The 13,981-nt window shown below is 38.4% G+C and overlaps 1 protein-coding gene across 3 annotated transcripts in view; it reads right to left on the bottom strand.

Annotated features, from left to right (window-relative positions):
- The window catches only part of TPR (translocated promoter region, nuclear basket protein), a 44,229-nt gene extending 30,327 nt beyond the window's left edge, over positions 1-13,902 (bottom strand). For 2 of the 3 annotated variants that reach the window (XM_062606246.1, XM_062606247.1), the window contains exons 1-13: positions 13,649-13,901; positions 9,975-10,079; positions 9,479-9,552; positions 7,874-7,970; positions 7,443-7,546; positions 6,619-6,783; positions 5,749-5,841; positions 5,555-5,635; positions 4,061-4,148; positions 3,427-3,567; positions 2,167-2,258; positions 1,130-1,327; positions 510-617 (exon numbers count right to left, since the gene is read on the bottom strand). In XM_062606246.1, the coding sequence (XP_062462230.1) occupies positions 510-617; positions 1,130-1,327; positions 2,167-2,258; positions 3,427-3,567; positions 4,061-4,148; positions 5,555-5,635; positions 5,749-5,841; positions 6,619-6,783; positions 7,443-7,546; positions 7,874-7,970; positions 9,479-9,552; positions 9,975-10,079; positions 13,649-13,799 (1,497 nt within the window). In that variant the 5' untranslated portion in view covers positions 13,800-13,901. Of the gene's footprint in view, positions 1-509; positions 618-1,129; positions 1,328-2,166; positions 2,259-3,426; positions 3,568-4,060; positions 4,149-5,554; positions 5,636-5,748; positions 5,842-6,618; positions 6,784-7,442; positions 7,547-7,873; positions 7,971-9,478; positions 9,553-9,974; positions 10,080-13,648 lie in introns of all 3 variants that reach the window. The other variant, XM_062606249.1, reaches the window with a different exon arrangement.
- Between the last annotated feature and the right edge of the window lie 79 nt (positions 13,903-13,981).

The following is a 13,981-nucleotide window of genomic DNA, read 5'->3' as shown; positions in this document are numbered from 1 at the left end:
AAAAACAATATATTAGATACAAAGTACTTAGAAATTAAGTATTTTTTTCCTACAATATAAAAACTATTACAGTCGATAAATCCTTGTAAGATAATTATATTATGCAAAAACCAGCTCAGCAAAATGAAACAATATCAAGATCAGAAGTGGACAGTCTGTGCTCAGTTCTGCATATATCCCAAAACATTCCCATCAAACAAAGAAGTTACATATTATATATATACATACACACACACACACTCACATTTTCCATGTCAAATGTTTAACAGTATTATCTTAAAGCAGCATTGCTTATTGCATTTTTCATCGCTTACTACAATTTTGTAAGCAGAAATGTAAATGCCATGTTGTCCTAAGGAGAAGCTTTTAACATCCCTAAGGCTTTTATGACAACCAAACTCTACATAACTTCGGCTGAGCAAAACTTCCAAGTAAACTTCAGAAATTCAGCAACATGTTAACACATAAATTCCAATAGTACATTTTAAGTAGAGCAACATTTGTTCTACCTGCTGTGAAAGATCTTTTACTTGTATTTCCAGTCTCTGGTTTTCTCTTCCAAGCAGAGAGGCATGCTTATTGGCTTTATCAGCATCCTCCTGCAATCGCTGAATTTCCTGCAAGCATAGGAACATTAAGAAACACATAGCAATTTTGCTTAAACATATTCTTTTTCAGTACGATAACATCAGAGACATGTCTTGTGATTCAAACTGTGCTTTACTACATTAAATTAAATTCTACAGATTTAGGATTCAAAAGCCACGCTCTTTTATGCTGTATTAGCGTATGTATTAAAATTAATGGCAAGCAAACACTGAAGTCCGATTTTATTTCTTTGGACGGACAAATGCTAATCTTTGCTCATAAGGAATTCTACGTTCCCAGAAAATCAGGGATTTTAAGTCACCATATTTAAGCCTTCACTATAAAAAACTCTGAAAAAATGTTGGGTTTGTGAAATACTTTGTACAGCCTAATAAATCGTAAGCTAGAAAGTTCAACAGATTTTTTCAACAACAGAAGTTGATTAAAAGATCTATTTTATACATATACTAACAGCTATTAAGAAATTTAAAAAATCATTTTTACCCATAGTTTTACAAGGTCCTTTTTTTTTTATACTGACCTTCATAGCTTGTTCAAGCTTTGCAGACAGACTAGCAACAGCTTTTTGGGAACGCTCAAATTCTTCACGCTGACGTTTTAAGATTGGTGCTTTAGCTTCTACTTCCTGCACTATTTCATCCAAATATTTATTGATTCTCTTATTCTCCAGCTTTTCCAAAAGCAACTGATCCTGAGTTTCTACATAAGCATTGTACAGCTGCAACAAAAAGAGTTCTGGGTTGATTTCTTTGTTGTTGTTGTGGTGGTTTGTTTTTGATATATCTGCATAGACCTCTTTAAAAAAAAAAGGCCGCTCGTAATTACACAGTTTATACCTTACAGCAGTATAATTTCATACAGCTCTAAAACTAGTTAATTCAGAAAAACAAGTTGGACTTTCAAAACAAAGTGTTTTTAGGACTCATACCAGGGCAAAGCAGTTATCCATATTAATTTTAAAATGGCAAGTTTTTATAGTGAAATAGTATGCAATAAAAAAAATCTATATAAAAGGGACAAATTTTGGGCAAGTTTAAGAGACTAGAAATATCAAAACTTGTATCACAAAAGAAAACAGCAAGCACAGAAGTATTTTAACGTCTAGACAGAATGACAGACAAAATGAAAATAAAAATTTCATAAACAGAACTGCAAAAAAAACTCTAAAGCATGTCTGACCTGTCATTATGTTATTTTTTCTGCAAGTAAAAGCCAAATGCACAGCAGCACAGATTAAAACAAACATGCAAATAAGAAAAAAGAAAGGCTCCTGCCAAAAACACATACAGAAAATAAGTTTACATGCACGTATTTCAGAAAAATAACTTAAAGACCCTACAAATATTTTGATATACTGAAGAAAAACTGTAAGGTATGTTGAAAAATATCCCAGTGACTTAGCTAGTAAAGTCTGCCTCAAACAAAAAGATTTCATTGACTTCAGTCAGGCATTACATTAAATCCAAAATAGTAAATGAAATCTGCTACCTTGCATTACTAGCATATCTCTACTGGCATTATAAGGGCCTTGAAATTGAAGAGTTTCTTCTCACTTACCTCAGTTAATTTCATTCCAGGCTTGACTACTTTAGCTACTGCTGCAGCAGTGGGAGACATAGCTGCCAGTTCCTCCTCAGATAATATGGCTCCTGAAGACATAATGCCAATTACTATTAAAGAGCTGTAATAATTCCCATCATAAATAACTGTTATTAATATAAAGAATGTCTTCATACACCTTTGTGCTTTATAATTACTGTATTTCAAATTATTATTTTAAGCCTTTAAAAGTTACTGGTTTAAGAGTTTTCTGTAACCTGTATTATACATACACATGTGCAAGTTACTGGCATTATATAAAATATTCCATGTCATAGGTTATCAACATCTCTGACTAGTCTGAAATGCTTAAAAGATTTTGCTATTAGACTGTTAAACTTTAGATCATTTCTGAACATAAGCAATTGAAACAGCTGGAGCAAAGCTTAACGTAAGATTTCTTAGCAAACTGCCAGAGGTTTGGAGTGGCAGAACACTGGTTTACTTTCATTAAATTCAATTGACACAGCAATTTAGCAAATATAATTCATGCCTCTGTTCCTTCCTCCTGTGCTCTCTTTCCTTTAGAAATCACTTACATGAAGCAAACAATTATTTTCCACAAAAAGCAAACAAAAAAAAACACCAAAAAAAACCCACAACCAAACCCCCAAAAAAAAACACTGAGCAAGACTTAATGTCAAATGTAAATTTAAGGAGAGCTTTGTCTGTTGCCTTCTTTTTTTTTTTTTTAAAGAGGAAGATAATTATAGTTTATCATTCTTATTACTTGATGATTCAGCCTTAAGGTATTTCCTTTTTCTTTTAAAAGGTAAGCCAGATTAACAAAAGAACTTCCAAAAAACATTTAAATAGAAATGCACTTTTGTGGCAGAGGAAAAAAAGAAAGTATTTTCATCTATATAAACACAGACACACGAAAACTCCTAGAATCCATGATTAGAAATGACTACAGATGAATTAAGATTAATGCATTTACTTCCTATAGAAATTCAGCACAGTATTTTCATTAATTTTTACTGTAAGGGTGGTGAGGCACTGGAATGGGTTGGCCAACGAATCTGTGAATGCTCCACCCCTGGTGGTGCCCAAAGGCCAGGATGGACAGAGCCTCGGGTGACATGGTTTAGTGTGAGGTGTCCCTGCCCATGGCAGGGGGGTTGGAACCACATGATCTTAAGGTCCTTTCCAACCCTAACTATTTTATGATTCTATGAAACATGATATAAAGATTTTACTTCCCAGTGTTATCCCTACCTTTACGCTTTGTAGCAGACAGTAAATCATTAGCATTCTCCAGCTCCTTTTCCAGTTTACTGATCTTCTCTCTCAGTTCTTTTTCCATTACAGCTTTTGACTCTTCCACCTCAGCCAAATGCTCCTGAGTAGCTTTATTTGCTAAAATTAAATCAGACAGGCAGTTTGCTGTGTTGCGGTTGTTTTTAATTTTTTCTTTTAAAACGATCAAAATGTACACATGTACCTTAAATTTTATTTTAACTTTATATGATCTGAGCACATGCTGATAAGAAAACTCAATAACACGACAGAAGCATGAACTGCTGCCTATCACCTTTGTTTAGAAAAGGGCTAAAATATAAACTGTCCTTTTATCAGTGAAAAGGAATCTAAAAGAGGAAACTAAAATGAAGACATATCTTGCAAAATTAGATCCTCTCATCCGATTCCAAAGTAAAATTCCAGTTAACATTTGAAAATAGTTCCCCCACACTCCTCTCTGAATACATTCAACTAGTCACATAAAATTTTTGTTACAAAGTGACACTGACCACCCCAAAAGGCCAATGAAACTCCTTTCGCAAATGCATCAGGTAGTTACAAAGAAGCACAACTGTTCTGTTTCATTTGCCATTTCTCACTCATGGCTTACCTTCACCTGCTTCCTTCAGGAGCTTGTGCAGCTCTTCTACTGCTCCTGTCAGTTCATTGCTCTTTGCCTCTGAGTCATCAGCAGCACTCTAAATAGAAGCATTTTATTTAACCTTCAGTACATATCAATAGTGACTATATTTTTATAAGAAAGCTCAAACTGACTAAAAGTCATAAAAAAAGCAGGGGTTTTTGAGTGAAACGCTGAAAGATTCACCTAAATTGGACAATTCTCTTTCCACTCAGATTCAGTCTCACTTGGATGCAAGCTGCCCATCTGAGAGTAAGAAGTATCAGGTATTGATTTGCTATGAGAAATCCAAATAAAATGTATGCTTTTTAGCTGCTTCACAGCTGGTACTGGCTTTGTTCTTTCTCTCAATTAAGCAAATTTGGAGAAATATTGAGTCCATGACTTTGATGAATCTGAAAAATTTGGTATTTTTAGGGAATCTTGTACAAACAGTTAAAGTTTTTTTTGCTTCCAGTCAGAGATCTCACAAATGCAATACTTCAGCAATTCTTGCAAGTTCATCGGAAGTAACTGAAATAAAGTTGATTCAACTTTTGCCAATCTCCAAAATCTCAGAGTAAGTTCCCACGGAAGGGCACTCAGTCTCAATGCTTTTAGTATCAGGTCAGACAAATGTCAGCAGTTAAAAGTATATAGCAAACTGTATGTTAAGCGGAAGACAAACCTTTAAAATCAGTGATTCTAAATCTCCCCCCAAAATCCTCAACAACCACCATAACAAGAATGAATTAAGTGATAACACATTATGCTCCACAAAAGTAAGCTATTGACATACTGTTCAATGAAGGGACATCAGTTTACAAATGACTAAAGTATTAATTTTGATCTCAGAATTAAACAGGGTAGAATATTTATGTGGTATCTAAGCAAAAACAGCCAGGCGACAAAACTCATTAACCTATGAATCTAGTATGTGTAAAATGAAAAGCATTAGGTGTCCTCTTTAGCTGACTTTTTCTTAGTCAATATGCTACAAGGTATTTTCTTTGAGCTGACAAAACTAACAAAAATTATTTGTTTACATGTGCTTGTTTGCCACAATACATGACATTCAGCTGTGCCATAATCAGGCCACTAATACCTGCAGTGTTTTTGAAATCAACTTCCACTAACCAAATTCAGAAACACCTCTTTCATAGTTGCATTTTACATACAAACCTTTATCTCCCAATACAACATAAGACACAATCACATGAATACGTCTAGCCTCAAAACAGTCACTATTGTAACCCGATTCTGCTTAATATATAAAATGATCCAAGAAATGCAAGATTTCAAATACTGCCTAAGAGTGGCAAAGAAAAAATCTTGTATGTTTCACAACGTTTTCCAATGTCTTCCCCACATCCACACTTTGTGGGGAAGAAAACCCAACAAAACCAAAACTGACCTGCATTACACTAAATGCTATGATTCAGTGCCAAGTATTAGTAATAACACACTTAGAATCGATAAACTCACCTTATACAAATTGGACAATTTTATATGGGCATTCAGTTCACTGTGAAATCTTTCCTCCATACCAGCTTGCTGTTCTTTTGCCTAGTAAATTAGAGACAGGGTGGGTGAGCATTCAACTCTATTTCACACATTTTGATTTGTAATTTGTATAAGCAACTGTAAGGCTGTTTCACATATATTTCAAGTTGTCTTACCTCCTTCAGTTTATTCAAAAGGTCTTCCACTTGCTTCTGAAGATTTTCCTGTGACTGTTTTAAGCTGTTTACCTGCTCTTCCATTCTGGAAACCTGTTCAAAGAATAAATGAGAACATTGTGTATAAGCTTGTCTTTCCAGTCCAGTTTGTTTTGGAAATTGCCTATCTCATTGCTTTTTACTTAAAAAAAAGAAACAAACCAAACCAAAAGCAACAACAACAACGAAAAAACAACAAACAAACAAAAACCAACAAAACCCAAACATGTTCCAGAAAGAAATTAAATCCTTACATTTTCTAACAGAACTTGCCCCCATGCATTCAGTTAAAACTAAAAACAAGAATTCCCAAATTGCTCCAATTGTGCATAACCAAATAAAGCCATGAGCCTCAGTGGAGCTGAAGTGCCACAGAAAATCTGCCCAATTGCCAGTTGTTAAAGAAACTGCTTAGGTACCCAAACAGAATCTCACTGAAGCAGAGTATTTTCAAAACTCAGCCATTGACTCTGCCATGTGTTTTTTTCTAGGAAAACAAAAATACCATCTTCCCACTCTGCAAAGAATGTTGAGCCAGATCTTTCTGCTCCTGCATTCCTGTACATTTTAACAGCATTATACCTTTATATAGCTTTGTTATCAGCAACTCCAAAATTTCTAGCTTATAATTAAAATCTTTGACTATTCTACTCTAGATAATGGTAACTATACATATTCCTTAAAAATTACAAGCTGAAAGAAAGAACATCTCCCTATTAACTACACAACATACTTTTTTTACTCAAGTTGAAGTACTCAGGTTTGTTTAATACAGTTAATCAGGAGCTGTAATTTCTAAGAAATGACAAAAGCACTCAGTAATTACACTACCTCCTCCTTCTTGTTCTCCAGATTACATTTAAGTTCCAAGATTTCATTGCCTTTCTCCCTGGCAGTATGTAGAAGTTCCTCTGTTTTGGCTTGCAACTGAGTATTCAGCCATGCATTCTGATTCTGTAGATGTTCTTTTTCTTGCTCCAACCTTTTCTCACGGTACTAAAAAGAAAATTGTATAGTGTAATTGTATCCTTTCCACAGAAAATAAGCAGCTAATCAAAGAACTATGATCAGAGTAGGAGTAGCAAAAATGTACTGTAATATGCTAAATATCACAAAATGACAGGCAGTGTTCCTTATTATATTGGTAATACTAACTTACAAGTCTAAAACTACAAGAATTTCTTGAAGCTTGAGCTAGTTTTCTCAAAGTTTACATTAGGTAGGAACTAGACTAATATCTAGATAGAGGAAACAAATTAAGGTATCAAAGCCTTCCTCCTCTTTTCTCGTTTCCTCCTCACTTTCAGCTATTTATAGTTTATTCTGACAACAGAGAAATTCTGCAGGTTCACAAATAATGACTTTTCTCCTTTCTACCTGCCTTCATGGACCTGGAGTCCTTCCTAGTGGATAGCAGGAGCCATCATTGCCATCCATGAGGCTTGGATATGCCTGCCCAACTTGATGCCCCTTTGCTTTCTATAAATATGTCTCTCTTCCAGACACAGTCACCAGTTTCATAATAAAATGTTATAATTAACAGGAGTGCACTCAACCTACTTTCAAACTCAATAATGAGAAAATTAGGATTATGTCACACAAACAACTACTTATTAGAACATTAACATGTACTGTGCATGTAAAGGACTACTCACCTTCATGGAAACATCTGATGTTTGAAGTTCATCCAACTTCAACTGAAGTTTCACCTTTTCTGTGTTTGTTTCTGTAAGCTTTTCATTTAAGCGTTTAACATCCTCTGGAAAAAGGAGGAACGAAATCAGCGTTAAAAAGAGCTAATAACGTAACAGTTTTACTTACTCGGTTTATCAAAATTGTAAAGAATGAGAACAGGCAACCCATAATGCATATTGTGCAGTAAGATATTGTAAAAACCAAGCATCAAACTGCTGTGTTTTTCTACAATTAGCATGGTGATTCCCTTTCTTGTTTCCCCTTCTCTAAATGCTGTTTTCTTTCCATTATTTGGGACTGCCTATACAAACTGGGTACTCCATATCAGTCCAACTGTCTTGTATTTAGCAAACCCATGTGAATTATTTTGTTAATATGTTCTTGGCTATACCATTTAAATGTTCAACCTCTTGAGATCGTCTTTCACTTGTTCGAACCAAATCTCTCTTTTCAGCTTCCAGTTCTTCTTTTTCTCTACTTAAATGGCTCTGAAAAAAAAATGCAAAGAGCAATAAAAAACATGATCAGCTTTCACTAACAGTTTATAGTCACTATTTATACTTACCATCACAAAGAAGTATGCTAAACCACAGTAAGTTACCCCAGCCACTGAAAAACAGGATAAATGGCTTTTATAGTGGGCAGCTGTATCAGTCTAAACTATAAATTCTGAAAGCATGGCTGTTTCCATTTTTTCTTTCATGTTGGGCTATGTAATTCAAACAAATGCAGGTTAATGTACCTCTTTCTTCTAGTGCCTAATAGCCAAAACATTTTAATTAATGAGGGTTTTTTTCCCCATAAATCACCAATACTGATATCCAGCTGCCCCTTTGTGCTTAAATGTGAAATGCCACTATCAAAGCATGAGAGAATACCACTAGTAAAGATGAGAGAAGTAACACACAGATTTCAGGACCAGCATACTGAATAGGCACTTTTCATGCCTTTGCTTTTTAATTGGCTTAGAGAGATCGAGACTACCACAAGACTCGCTCTGGTTCTAGCTGTATTTGAATGAAAATTGGAATGAAAATCGTTTAACTTAGAGCAGATGAAACAAACTGAAGGCTTAACAGAAATCCAAAACAAGCAACAGGAACTGTTCAAAACTGCATCTAATTTTAATATTCTTCGAAAGACAGCTTTGACAGTTAAGGCTCAACTGAAATTTAATCAGCCATTGGAATAATCTTCCCAGGGAAGTGGTGGATTCCCAATGTTGGAAACTTTTAAGATTCAGCTGGACAGGGTGCTGGGCCACCTTGCCTAGACTGCGCTTTTGACAAGAAAGGTTGGACCTTGAGGTCCTTCCAACCCAGTACTCTATGATTCTATGGAAAAGTTTTACTTTAAAAAAGATAACAGAGTAACCAAGGAATGAGTACATGTAAAAAAAAGTCAGTATAAAAACCAAATAAAAGTCAATAGTCTTGAATCATACTACTGTCTCTGCTTTCTAATGTGCCAATACAAACCACTTCAGTTAGGCCCACGTAAGCCCCTCTGAGGAAGCAATCACATCAGTCTTCTCATTGTGTACAAATGAATCTAATAGTAATGTTTTCACTTCCTGCTCTAAAATTAGTGTTCTGCTGGATAAGTCAGCTGAAGTTTCTCATCCTGCAACCCCACGACTTTTAAGCATAAAGCAACTGTGCCAGAGCATGGGAAAGGATGGAGAAAAAAAACAGAGCTCTTCTTTACATCACTGTTCAGTTTTTGAGGTTTGGTTAAAGTCGGTTCAACATGTTTCAGAGAGAATGAAACAATCTATCCAAACTGAAATAAAAGCATCTGCTCCGACATATGTTCACCTGTAATTCATTCGTCTAAAACACCAGCATTTACTTCAAAAAAGCTCAAAAATTTTCTTGTACACACAGCCATGTAAATATGTACATCACTGATACTGATACATCCACTTTGGAAACTGATACTGCAATGACACAGGTGAACCCAAGTCTTTCAATTTATCGTCAAATTCTTCCAGTACCTGAATGGCTGCATTACGATCCTGAGCAGCTTCAAGCTCTTTATTTTTCTCATTCATTAACTTCAACTGTTCATCTGTTGGGTAAAAATATAAGGTAGTGAGGGATCCCCACTGTAACATAATAACAGAATTCACTCTCCAAATGTGATATAAGCCGAAACTTCCATTAACATTAAAAACACTTCGCTATGGATGGACTAGTTAGTACTAAGGAAATTCTGAGAGCAGAAGCATTTATTGTGAAGATCAATACACAACCCACTCTACTACTATTACTACAAAGAAACGAAAGCAAGGGTGCTTTTTTTCCATTAGAATAAAAATCCTGTTAAAGAAAACAACAAAACACAAAAGCAAAACATCACTCTACTTGCTGAAATAAAAAATAGTTTTGGATGGATTTTCAACTCCTACTTAAAACCTAAGGCATTTCAACACAACACTGGACTAAAGAATGAATCTCCTGGACAACATGAAGGATGTGCATTATACTTACGAAGTTTTTTAAGCTCCTCACGCAGAGTTTGACATTCTTGTGTCCCATTTACAAGCCTCTCCTGACTTTGAGCCAGGCGCTTTTCTACTTCAAAGTACTGTTGTTCTGCAAAATAACATTGTTACCTCATTATTAATAAACATCTTTAATAAAGAATGGTATTTATAAAGAATACATCTAAAAATAATAAGACTACGGTAGAAATTAAGAAAAAAGTACTTTTGAAGGCAAAAAGATGCATTTTCACATTTTTCACAATTTTAACATTGCTCAAAATACTTTGTTAGCACGGAAAGTGATATATTTCCAGAAATGATCCATAAAAAAATAACCTAATTAATTTTAATAGTTCTTTAACATTCTTGATGTAGCTAGAGAATGCTGTATCATCACAATTATGCAGTGTGATCTCATCGACATAAAACTTTTTCACTCTAGTGTATTTCTATACACATAAAATAGAATCCAGACAAACCTAGGTGGCAAGGGATTTTAAAAAATTCTTAATTAACACATGTTAAAACAAACTCTTGCGCTCTGTGCTGCATATCCCATAGCACCGAAAAAAAAAACCAACAAACACAGATCTAAATTTTGGTTATCTGAAACAATAACTGAATCATTGAGCTTAAATGTAAAGTACATAGTGAAAGAAGAACCAATATCTCTCTCGGGCATAATGGAATTCTAAGGAAATACTGAGGGATTTTTATTTCTTATACTTCCCATCATATCTTTGAATTTGAAATCATAGAATCATAGAAACACAGAATAGTTAGGGTTGGAAAGGACCTTAAGACATCAAGTTCCAATCTCCCTGCCATGGGCAGGGACACCTCACACTAAACCATCTCAGCCAAGGCTTCATCCAACCTGGCCTTGAACACTGCCAGGGATGGAGCATTCACAGCCTCCCTGGGCAACCCATTCCAGTGCCTCACCACCCTAACAGGAAAGAATTTCCTCCTTATATCCAATCTAAACTTCCCCTGTTTAAGTTTTAACCCGTTACCCCTGTCCTGTCACTACAGCCCCTAATGAAGAGTCCCTCCCCAGCATCCCTACAGGCCCCCTTCAGATACTGGAAGGCTGCTATGAGGTCTCCACACAGCCTTCTCTTCTCCAGGCTGAACAGCCCCAACTTTCTCAGCCTATCTTCATATGGGAGGTGCTCCAGTCCCTTGATCATCCTCGTGGCCCTTCTCCGGACTTGTTCCAACAGTTCCATGTCCTTTTTATGCTGACGACACCAGAACTGCACACAATACTCCAGGTGAGGTCTCATAAGAGCAGAGTAAAGGGGCAGGATCACCTCCTTCAACCTGCTGGTCACACCTCTTTTGATGCAGCCCAGGATACGGTTGGCTTTCTGGGCTGCAAGAGCACACTGCTGGCTCATGTTCATTTTCTCAGCGACCAACACCCCTAAGTCCTTCTCCGCAGGGCTGCTCTGAATCTCTCCTTTGCCCAACCTGTAGCTGTGCCTGGGATTGCTCCGACCCAGGTGTAGGACCTTGCACTTGGCATGGTTAAACTTCATGAGGTTGGCTTCAGCCCACCTCACAAGCGTGTCAAGGTCCCTCTGGATGGCATTCCTTCCCTCCAGCATATCAACCGAACCACACAGCTTGGTGTCATCGGCAAACTTGCTGAGGGCGCACTCAATCCCACTGTCCATGTCAGCGACAAAGATGTTGAACAATACCAGTCCCACACCGATCCCTGAGGGACACCACTCGTTACTGGTCTCCAGCTGGACATTGAGCCATTGACCACAACTCTTTGTGTGCGGCCATCCAGCCAGTTCTTTATCCACCGAGTGGTCCATCTGTCAAATTGATGTCACTCCAATTTAGAGACAAGGATGTTGTGTGGGACAGTGTCAAACACTTTAAACAAGTCCAGGTAGATGACATCAACTGCTCTACCCCTGTCCATCAGTTCTGTAGCCCCATCATAGAAGGCCACAAAATTGGTCAGGCAGGATTTCCCCTTAGTGAAACCATGCTGGCTGTCACCAAGCACCTTGTTGATTTTCATATGCCTTAGCATGCCTTCCAGGAGAATCTGCTCCAAGATTTTGCCAGGCACAGAGGTGAGACTGACTGGTCTGTAATTCCCTGGGTCATCCATTTTCCCCTTTTTGAAAATGGGGGTTATATTTCCCTTTTTCCAGTCATCGGGAACTTCACCTGACTGCCATGATTTTTCAAATATGATGGCCAGCGGCTTAGCGACTTCATTTGCCAGCTCCTTCAGGACCCGCGGAGGGATTTCACCAGGTCCCATGGACTTGTTCACATTCAGATTTTTAAGATGGTCTTGAACCAGATCCTCTCCTATAGTGGGCCCAAGGTCTTCATTCTCACAGTCCCTGCATCTGCCTTCCAAGACCTGGGTGGTACGGTTAGAGCCTTTGCCAGTAAAGACCGAGGCAAAGAAGTCATTCAGAACCTCAGCCTTCTCCAAATCCTGTGTAGCCAGTTCTCCTGAGAGCTTCCTGAGGGGGGCCTAGTCTGTTTTTTATTTGTTAAGTACCTGTAGAATCCCTGTTATCCTTAACATCCCTAGCCAAGTTTAATTCTAACTGGGCCCTAGCTTTCCTAACCTGGTCCCTAGCTTCCTGGACAACATCTCTGTACTCTTCCCAGGCTGCCTGTCCTTGCTTCCACTTTTTATAAGCCTCTAATAATGCACCCTTTTCAGCCACGCAAGACGAGAACGAGACTAACCTGCTAAAATCTGTGCTATACTTTAATTTACATTACACTTCACTATTTTACTTTAATAAGACTTTTATCACTAAAGAAACAGAAACATTGAAAGGTGGTAGTTTACATTAGAAATATGTCACCTACCCAATACATTAACTCATACTCACAACCCTGCCCCAGCGCTTATAATTATCTAGACTCTAGCCCCATTTCTGCTGAAGTTCTCTACTGCTATTATTTATGACAAAGTAAGCTCCAAATTAATATAAAAACACTGATTTCTATGAGGAGCATTTTACAGAAAGGTTACAGTCTTCAATACGGAATTTATCAGAAAAAGCATAAACGTAAAGCTATTTGAGAGCTGGGTTAAACAAACAACTATTTCTCTTCCACAACAATGACCAAAGCACACTGAAGCATACCAATGCCTGCTAAAAACCTGATGAAAGGCTCTTGCTTGAACTCGTTCTGAAGGTAGTTATAACCCTGAGCAGTCCTTTGCAAAAGAAAATAAAACCAAATCCGACTCTTCTAGACAAGAGAAAAAGAAAAAACCCTATCAGGTAGCTACTGAAGGGACCTTGCAGGGACACGCCCCTCTCCCCTTCCCCCCGCCTCAGTGCTCCTTCCCAGCCACAGGACGCACACACCCACCTCACAAGTCCCACGTCGTCCCCTCAAAGTGTTTTGATGCCAAGGACCCCTGAGGCCCAGCCCTCCCTCACTTCTCTCATCAGAAAGAACCGAGACATTGCTACTCGCTAAAAAGCACAAAGGAGAAATGGATACCCGGCCTGGCCCCAGCCCACCCACCCGAAGCCGAGCTGCCGGCCCGCTGCCTCTGCCCAAGCACCGGGACGAGCATATACTGCTCAGCCCTTGGTCAGCGCGATCCCCTCCGTACAGAGCAGGTCGGGGCCCGCCCCGTTCTCCCAGCTCCCCTTCTCTCAGACTCACCACTGTCCACTTTGAAACGCTCATGCCTGGCTCGGAGCCCGTCGATCTCGCTCTGCTGATCGGCCAGGAAGCGCTCCAACTTCGCCTGCACCTGCTTGGGCAGCTTGGAGAGCTCGGCCCTCTCTAGGACCTGCTGCAGCACGGCCGCCATCTTGGCGGCAGCCCCTGCGCTATCCAACCTCACCGGCGCCGGCCGTGGCGCACTCAACAGCGCAGGCGTCACAGAGCCGCATGCGCGAGCACGCTGGTCTGTCCCCGCCAAATCACGGCGCCATTTTCCAGGCAGGAAGTGGCGCGTCTACGAACGCTTCCGGGGAGGGAGCTCCTTGGGTC

Source organism: Pezoporus occidentalis, unplaced genomic scaffold (genome assembly GCF_034315485.1).
Source record: "Pezoporus occidentalis ecotype Australia unplaced genomic scaffold, CSIRO_AGI_Poc_V1 ctg95, whole genome shotgun sequence".
Classification (NCBI taxonomy): domain Eukaryota; kingdom Metazoa; phylum Chordata; class Aves; order Psittaciformes; family Psittacidae; genus Pezoporus; species Pezoporus occidentalis.
This window is presented reverse-complemented; position numbering and strand designations above follow the sequence as displayed.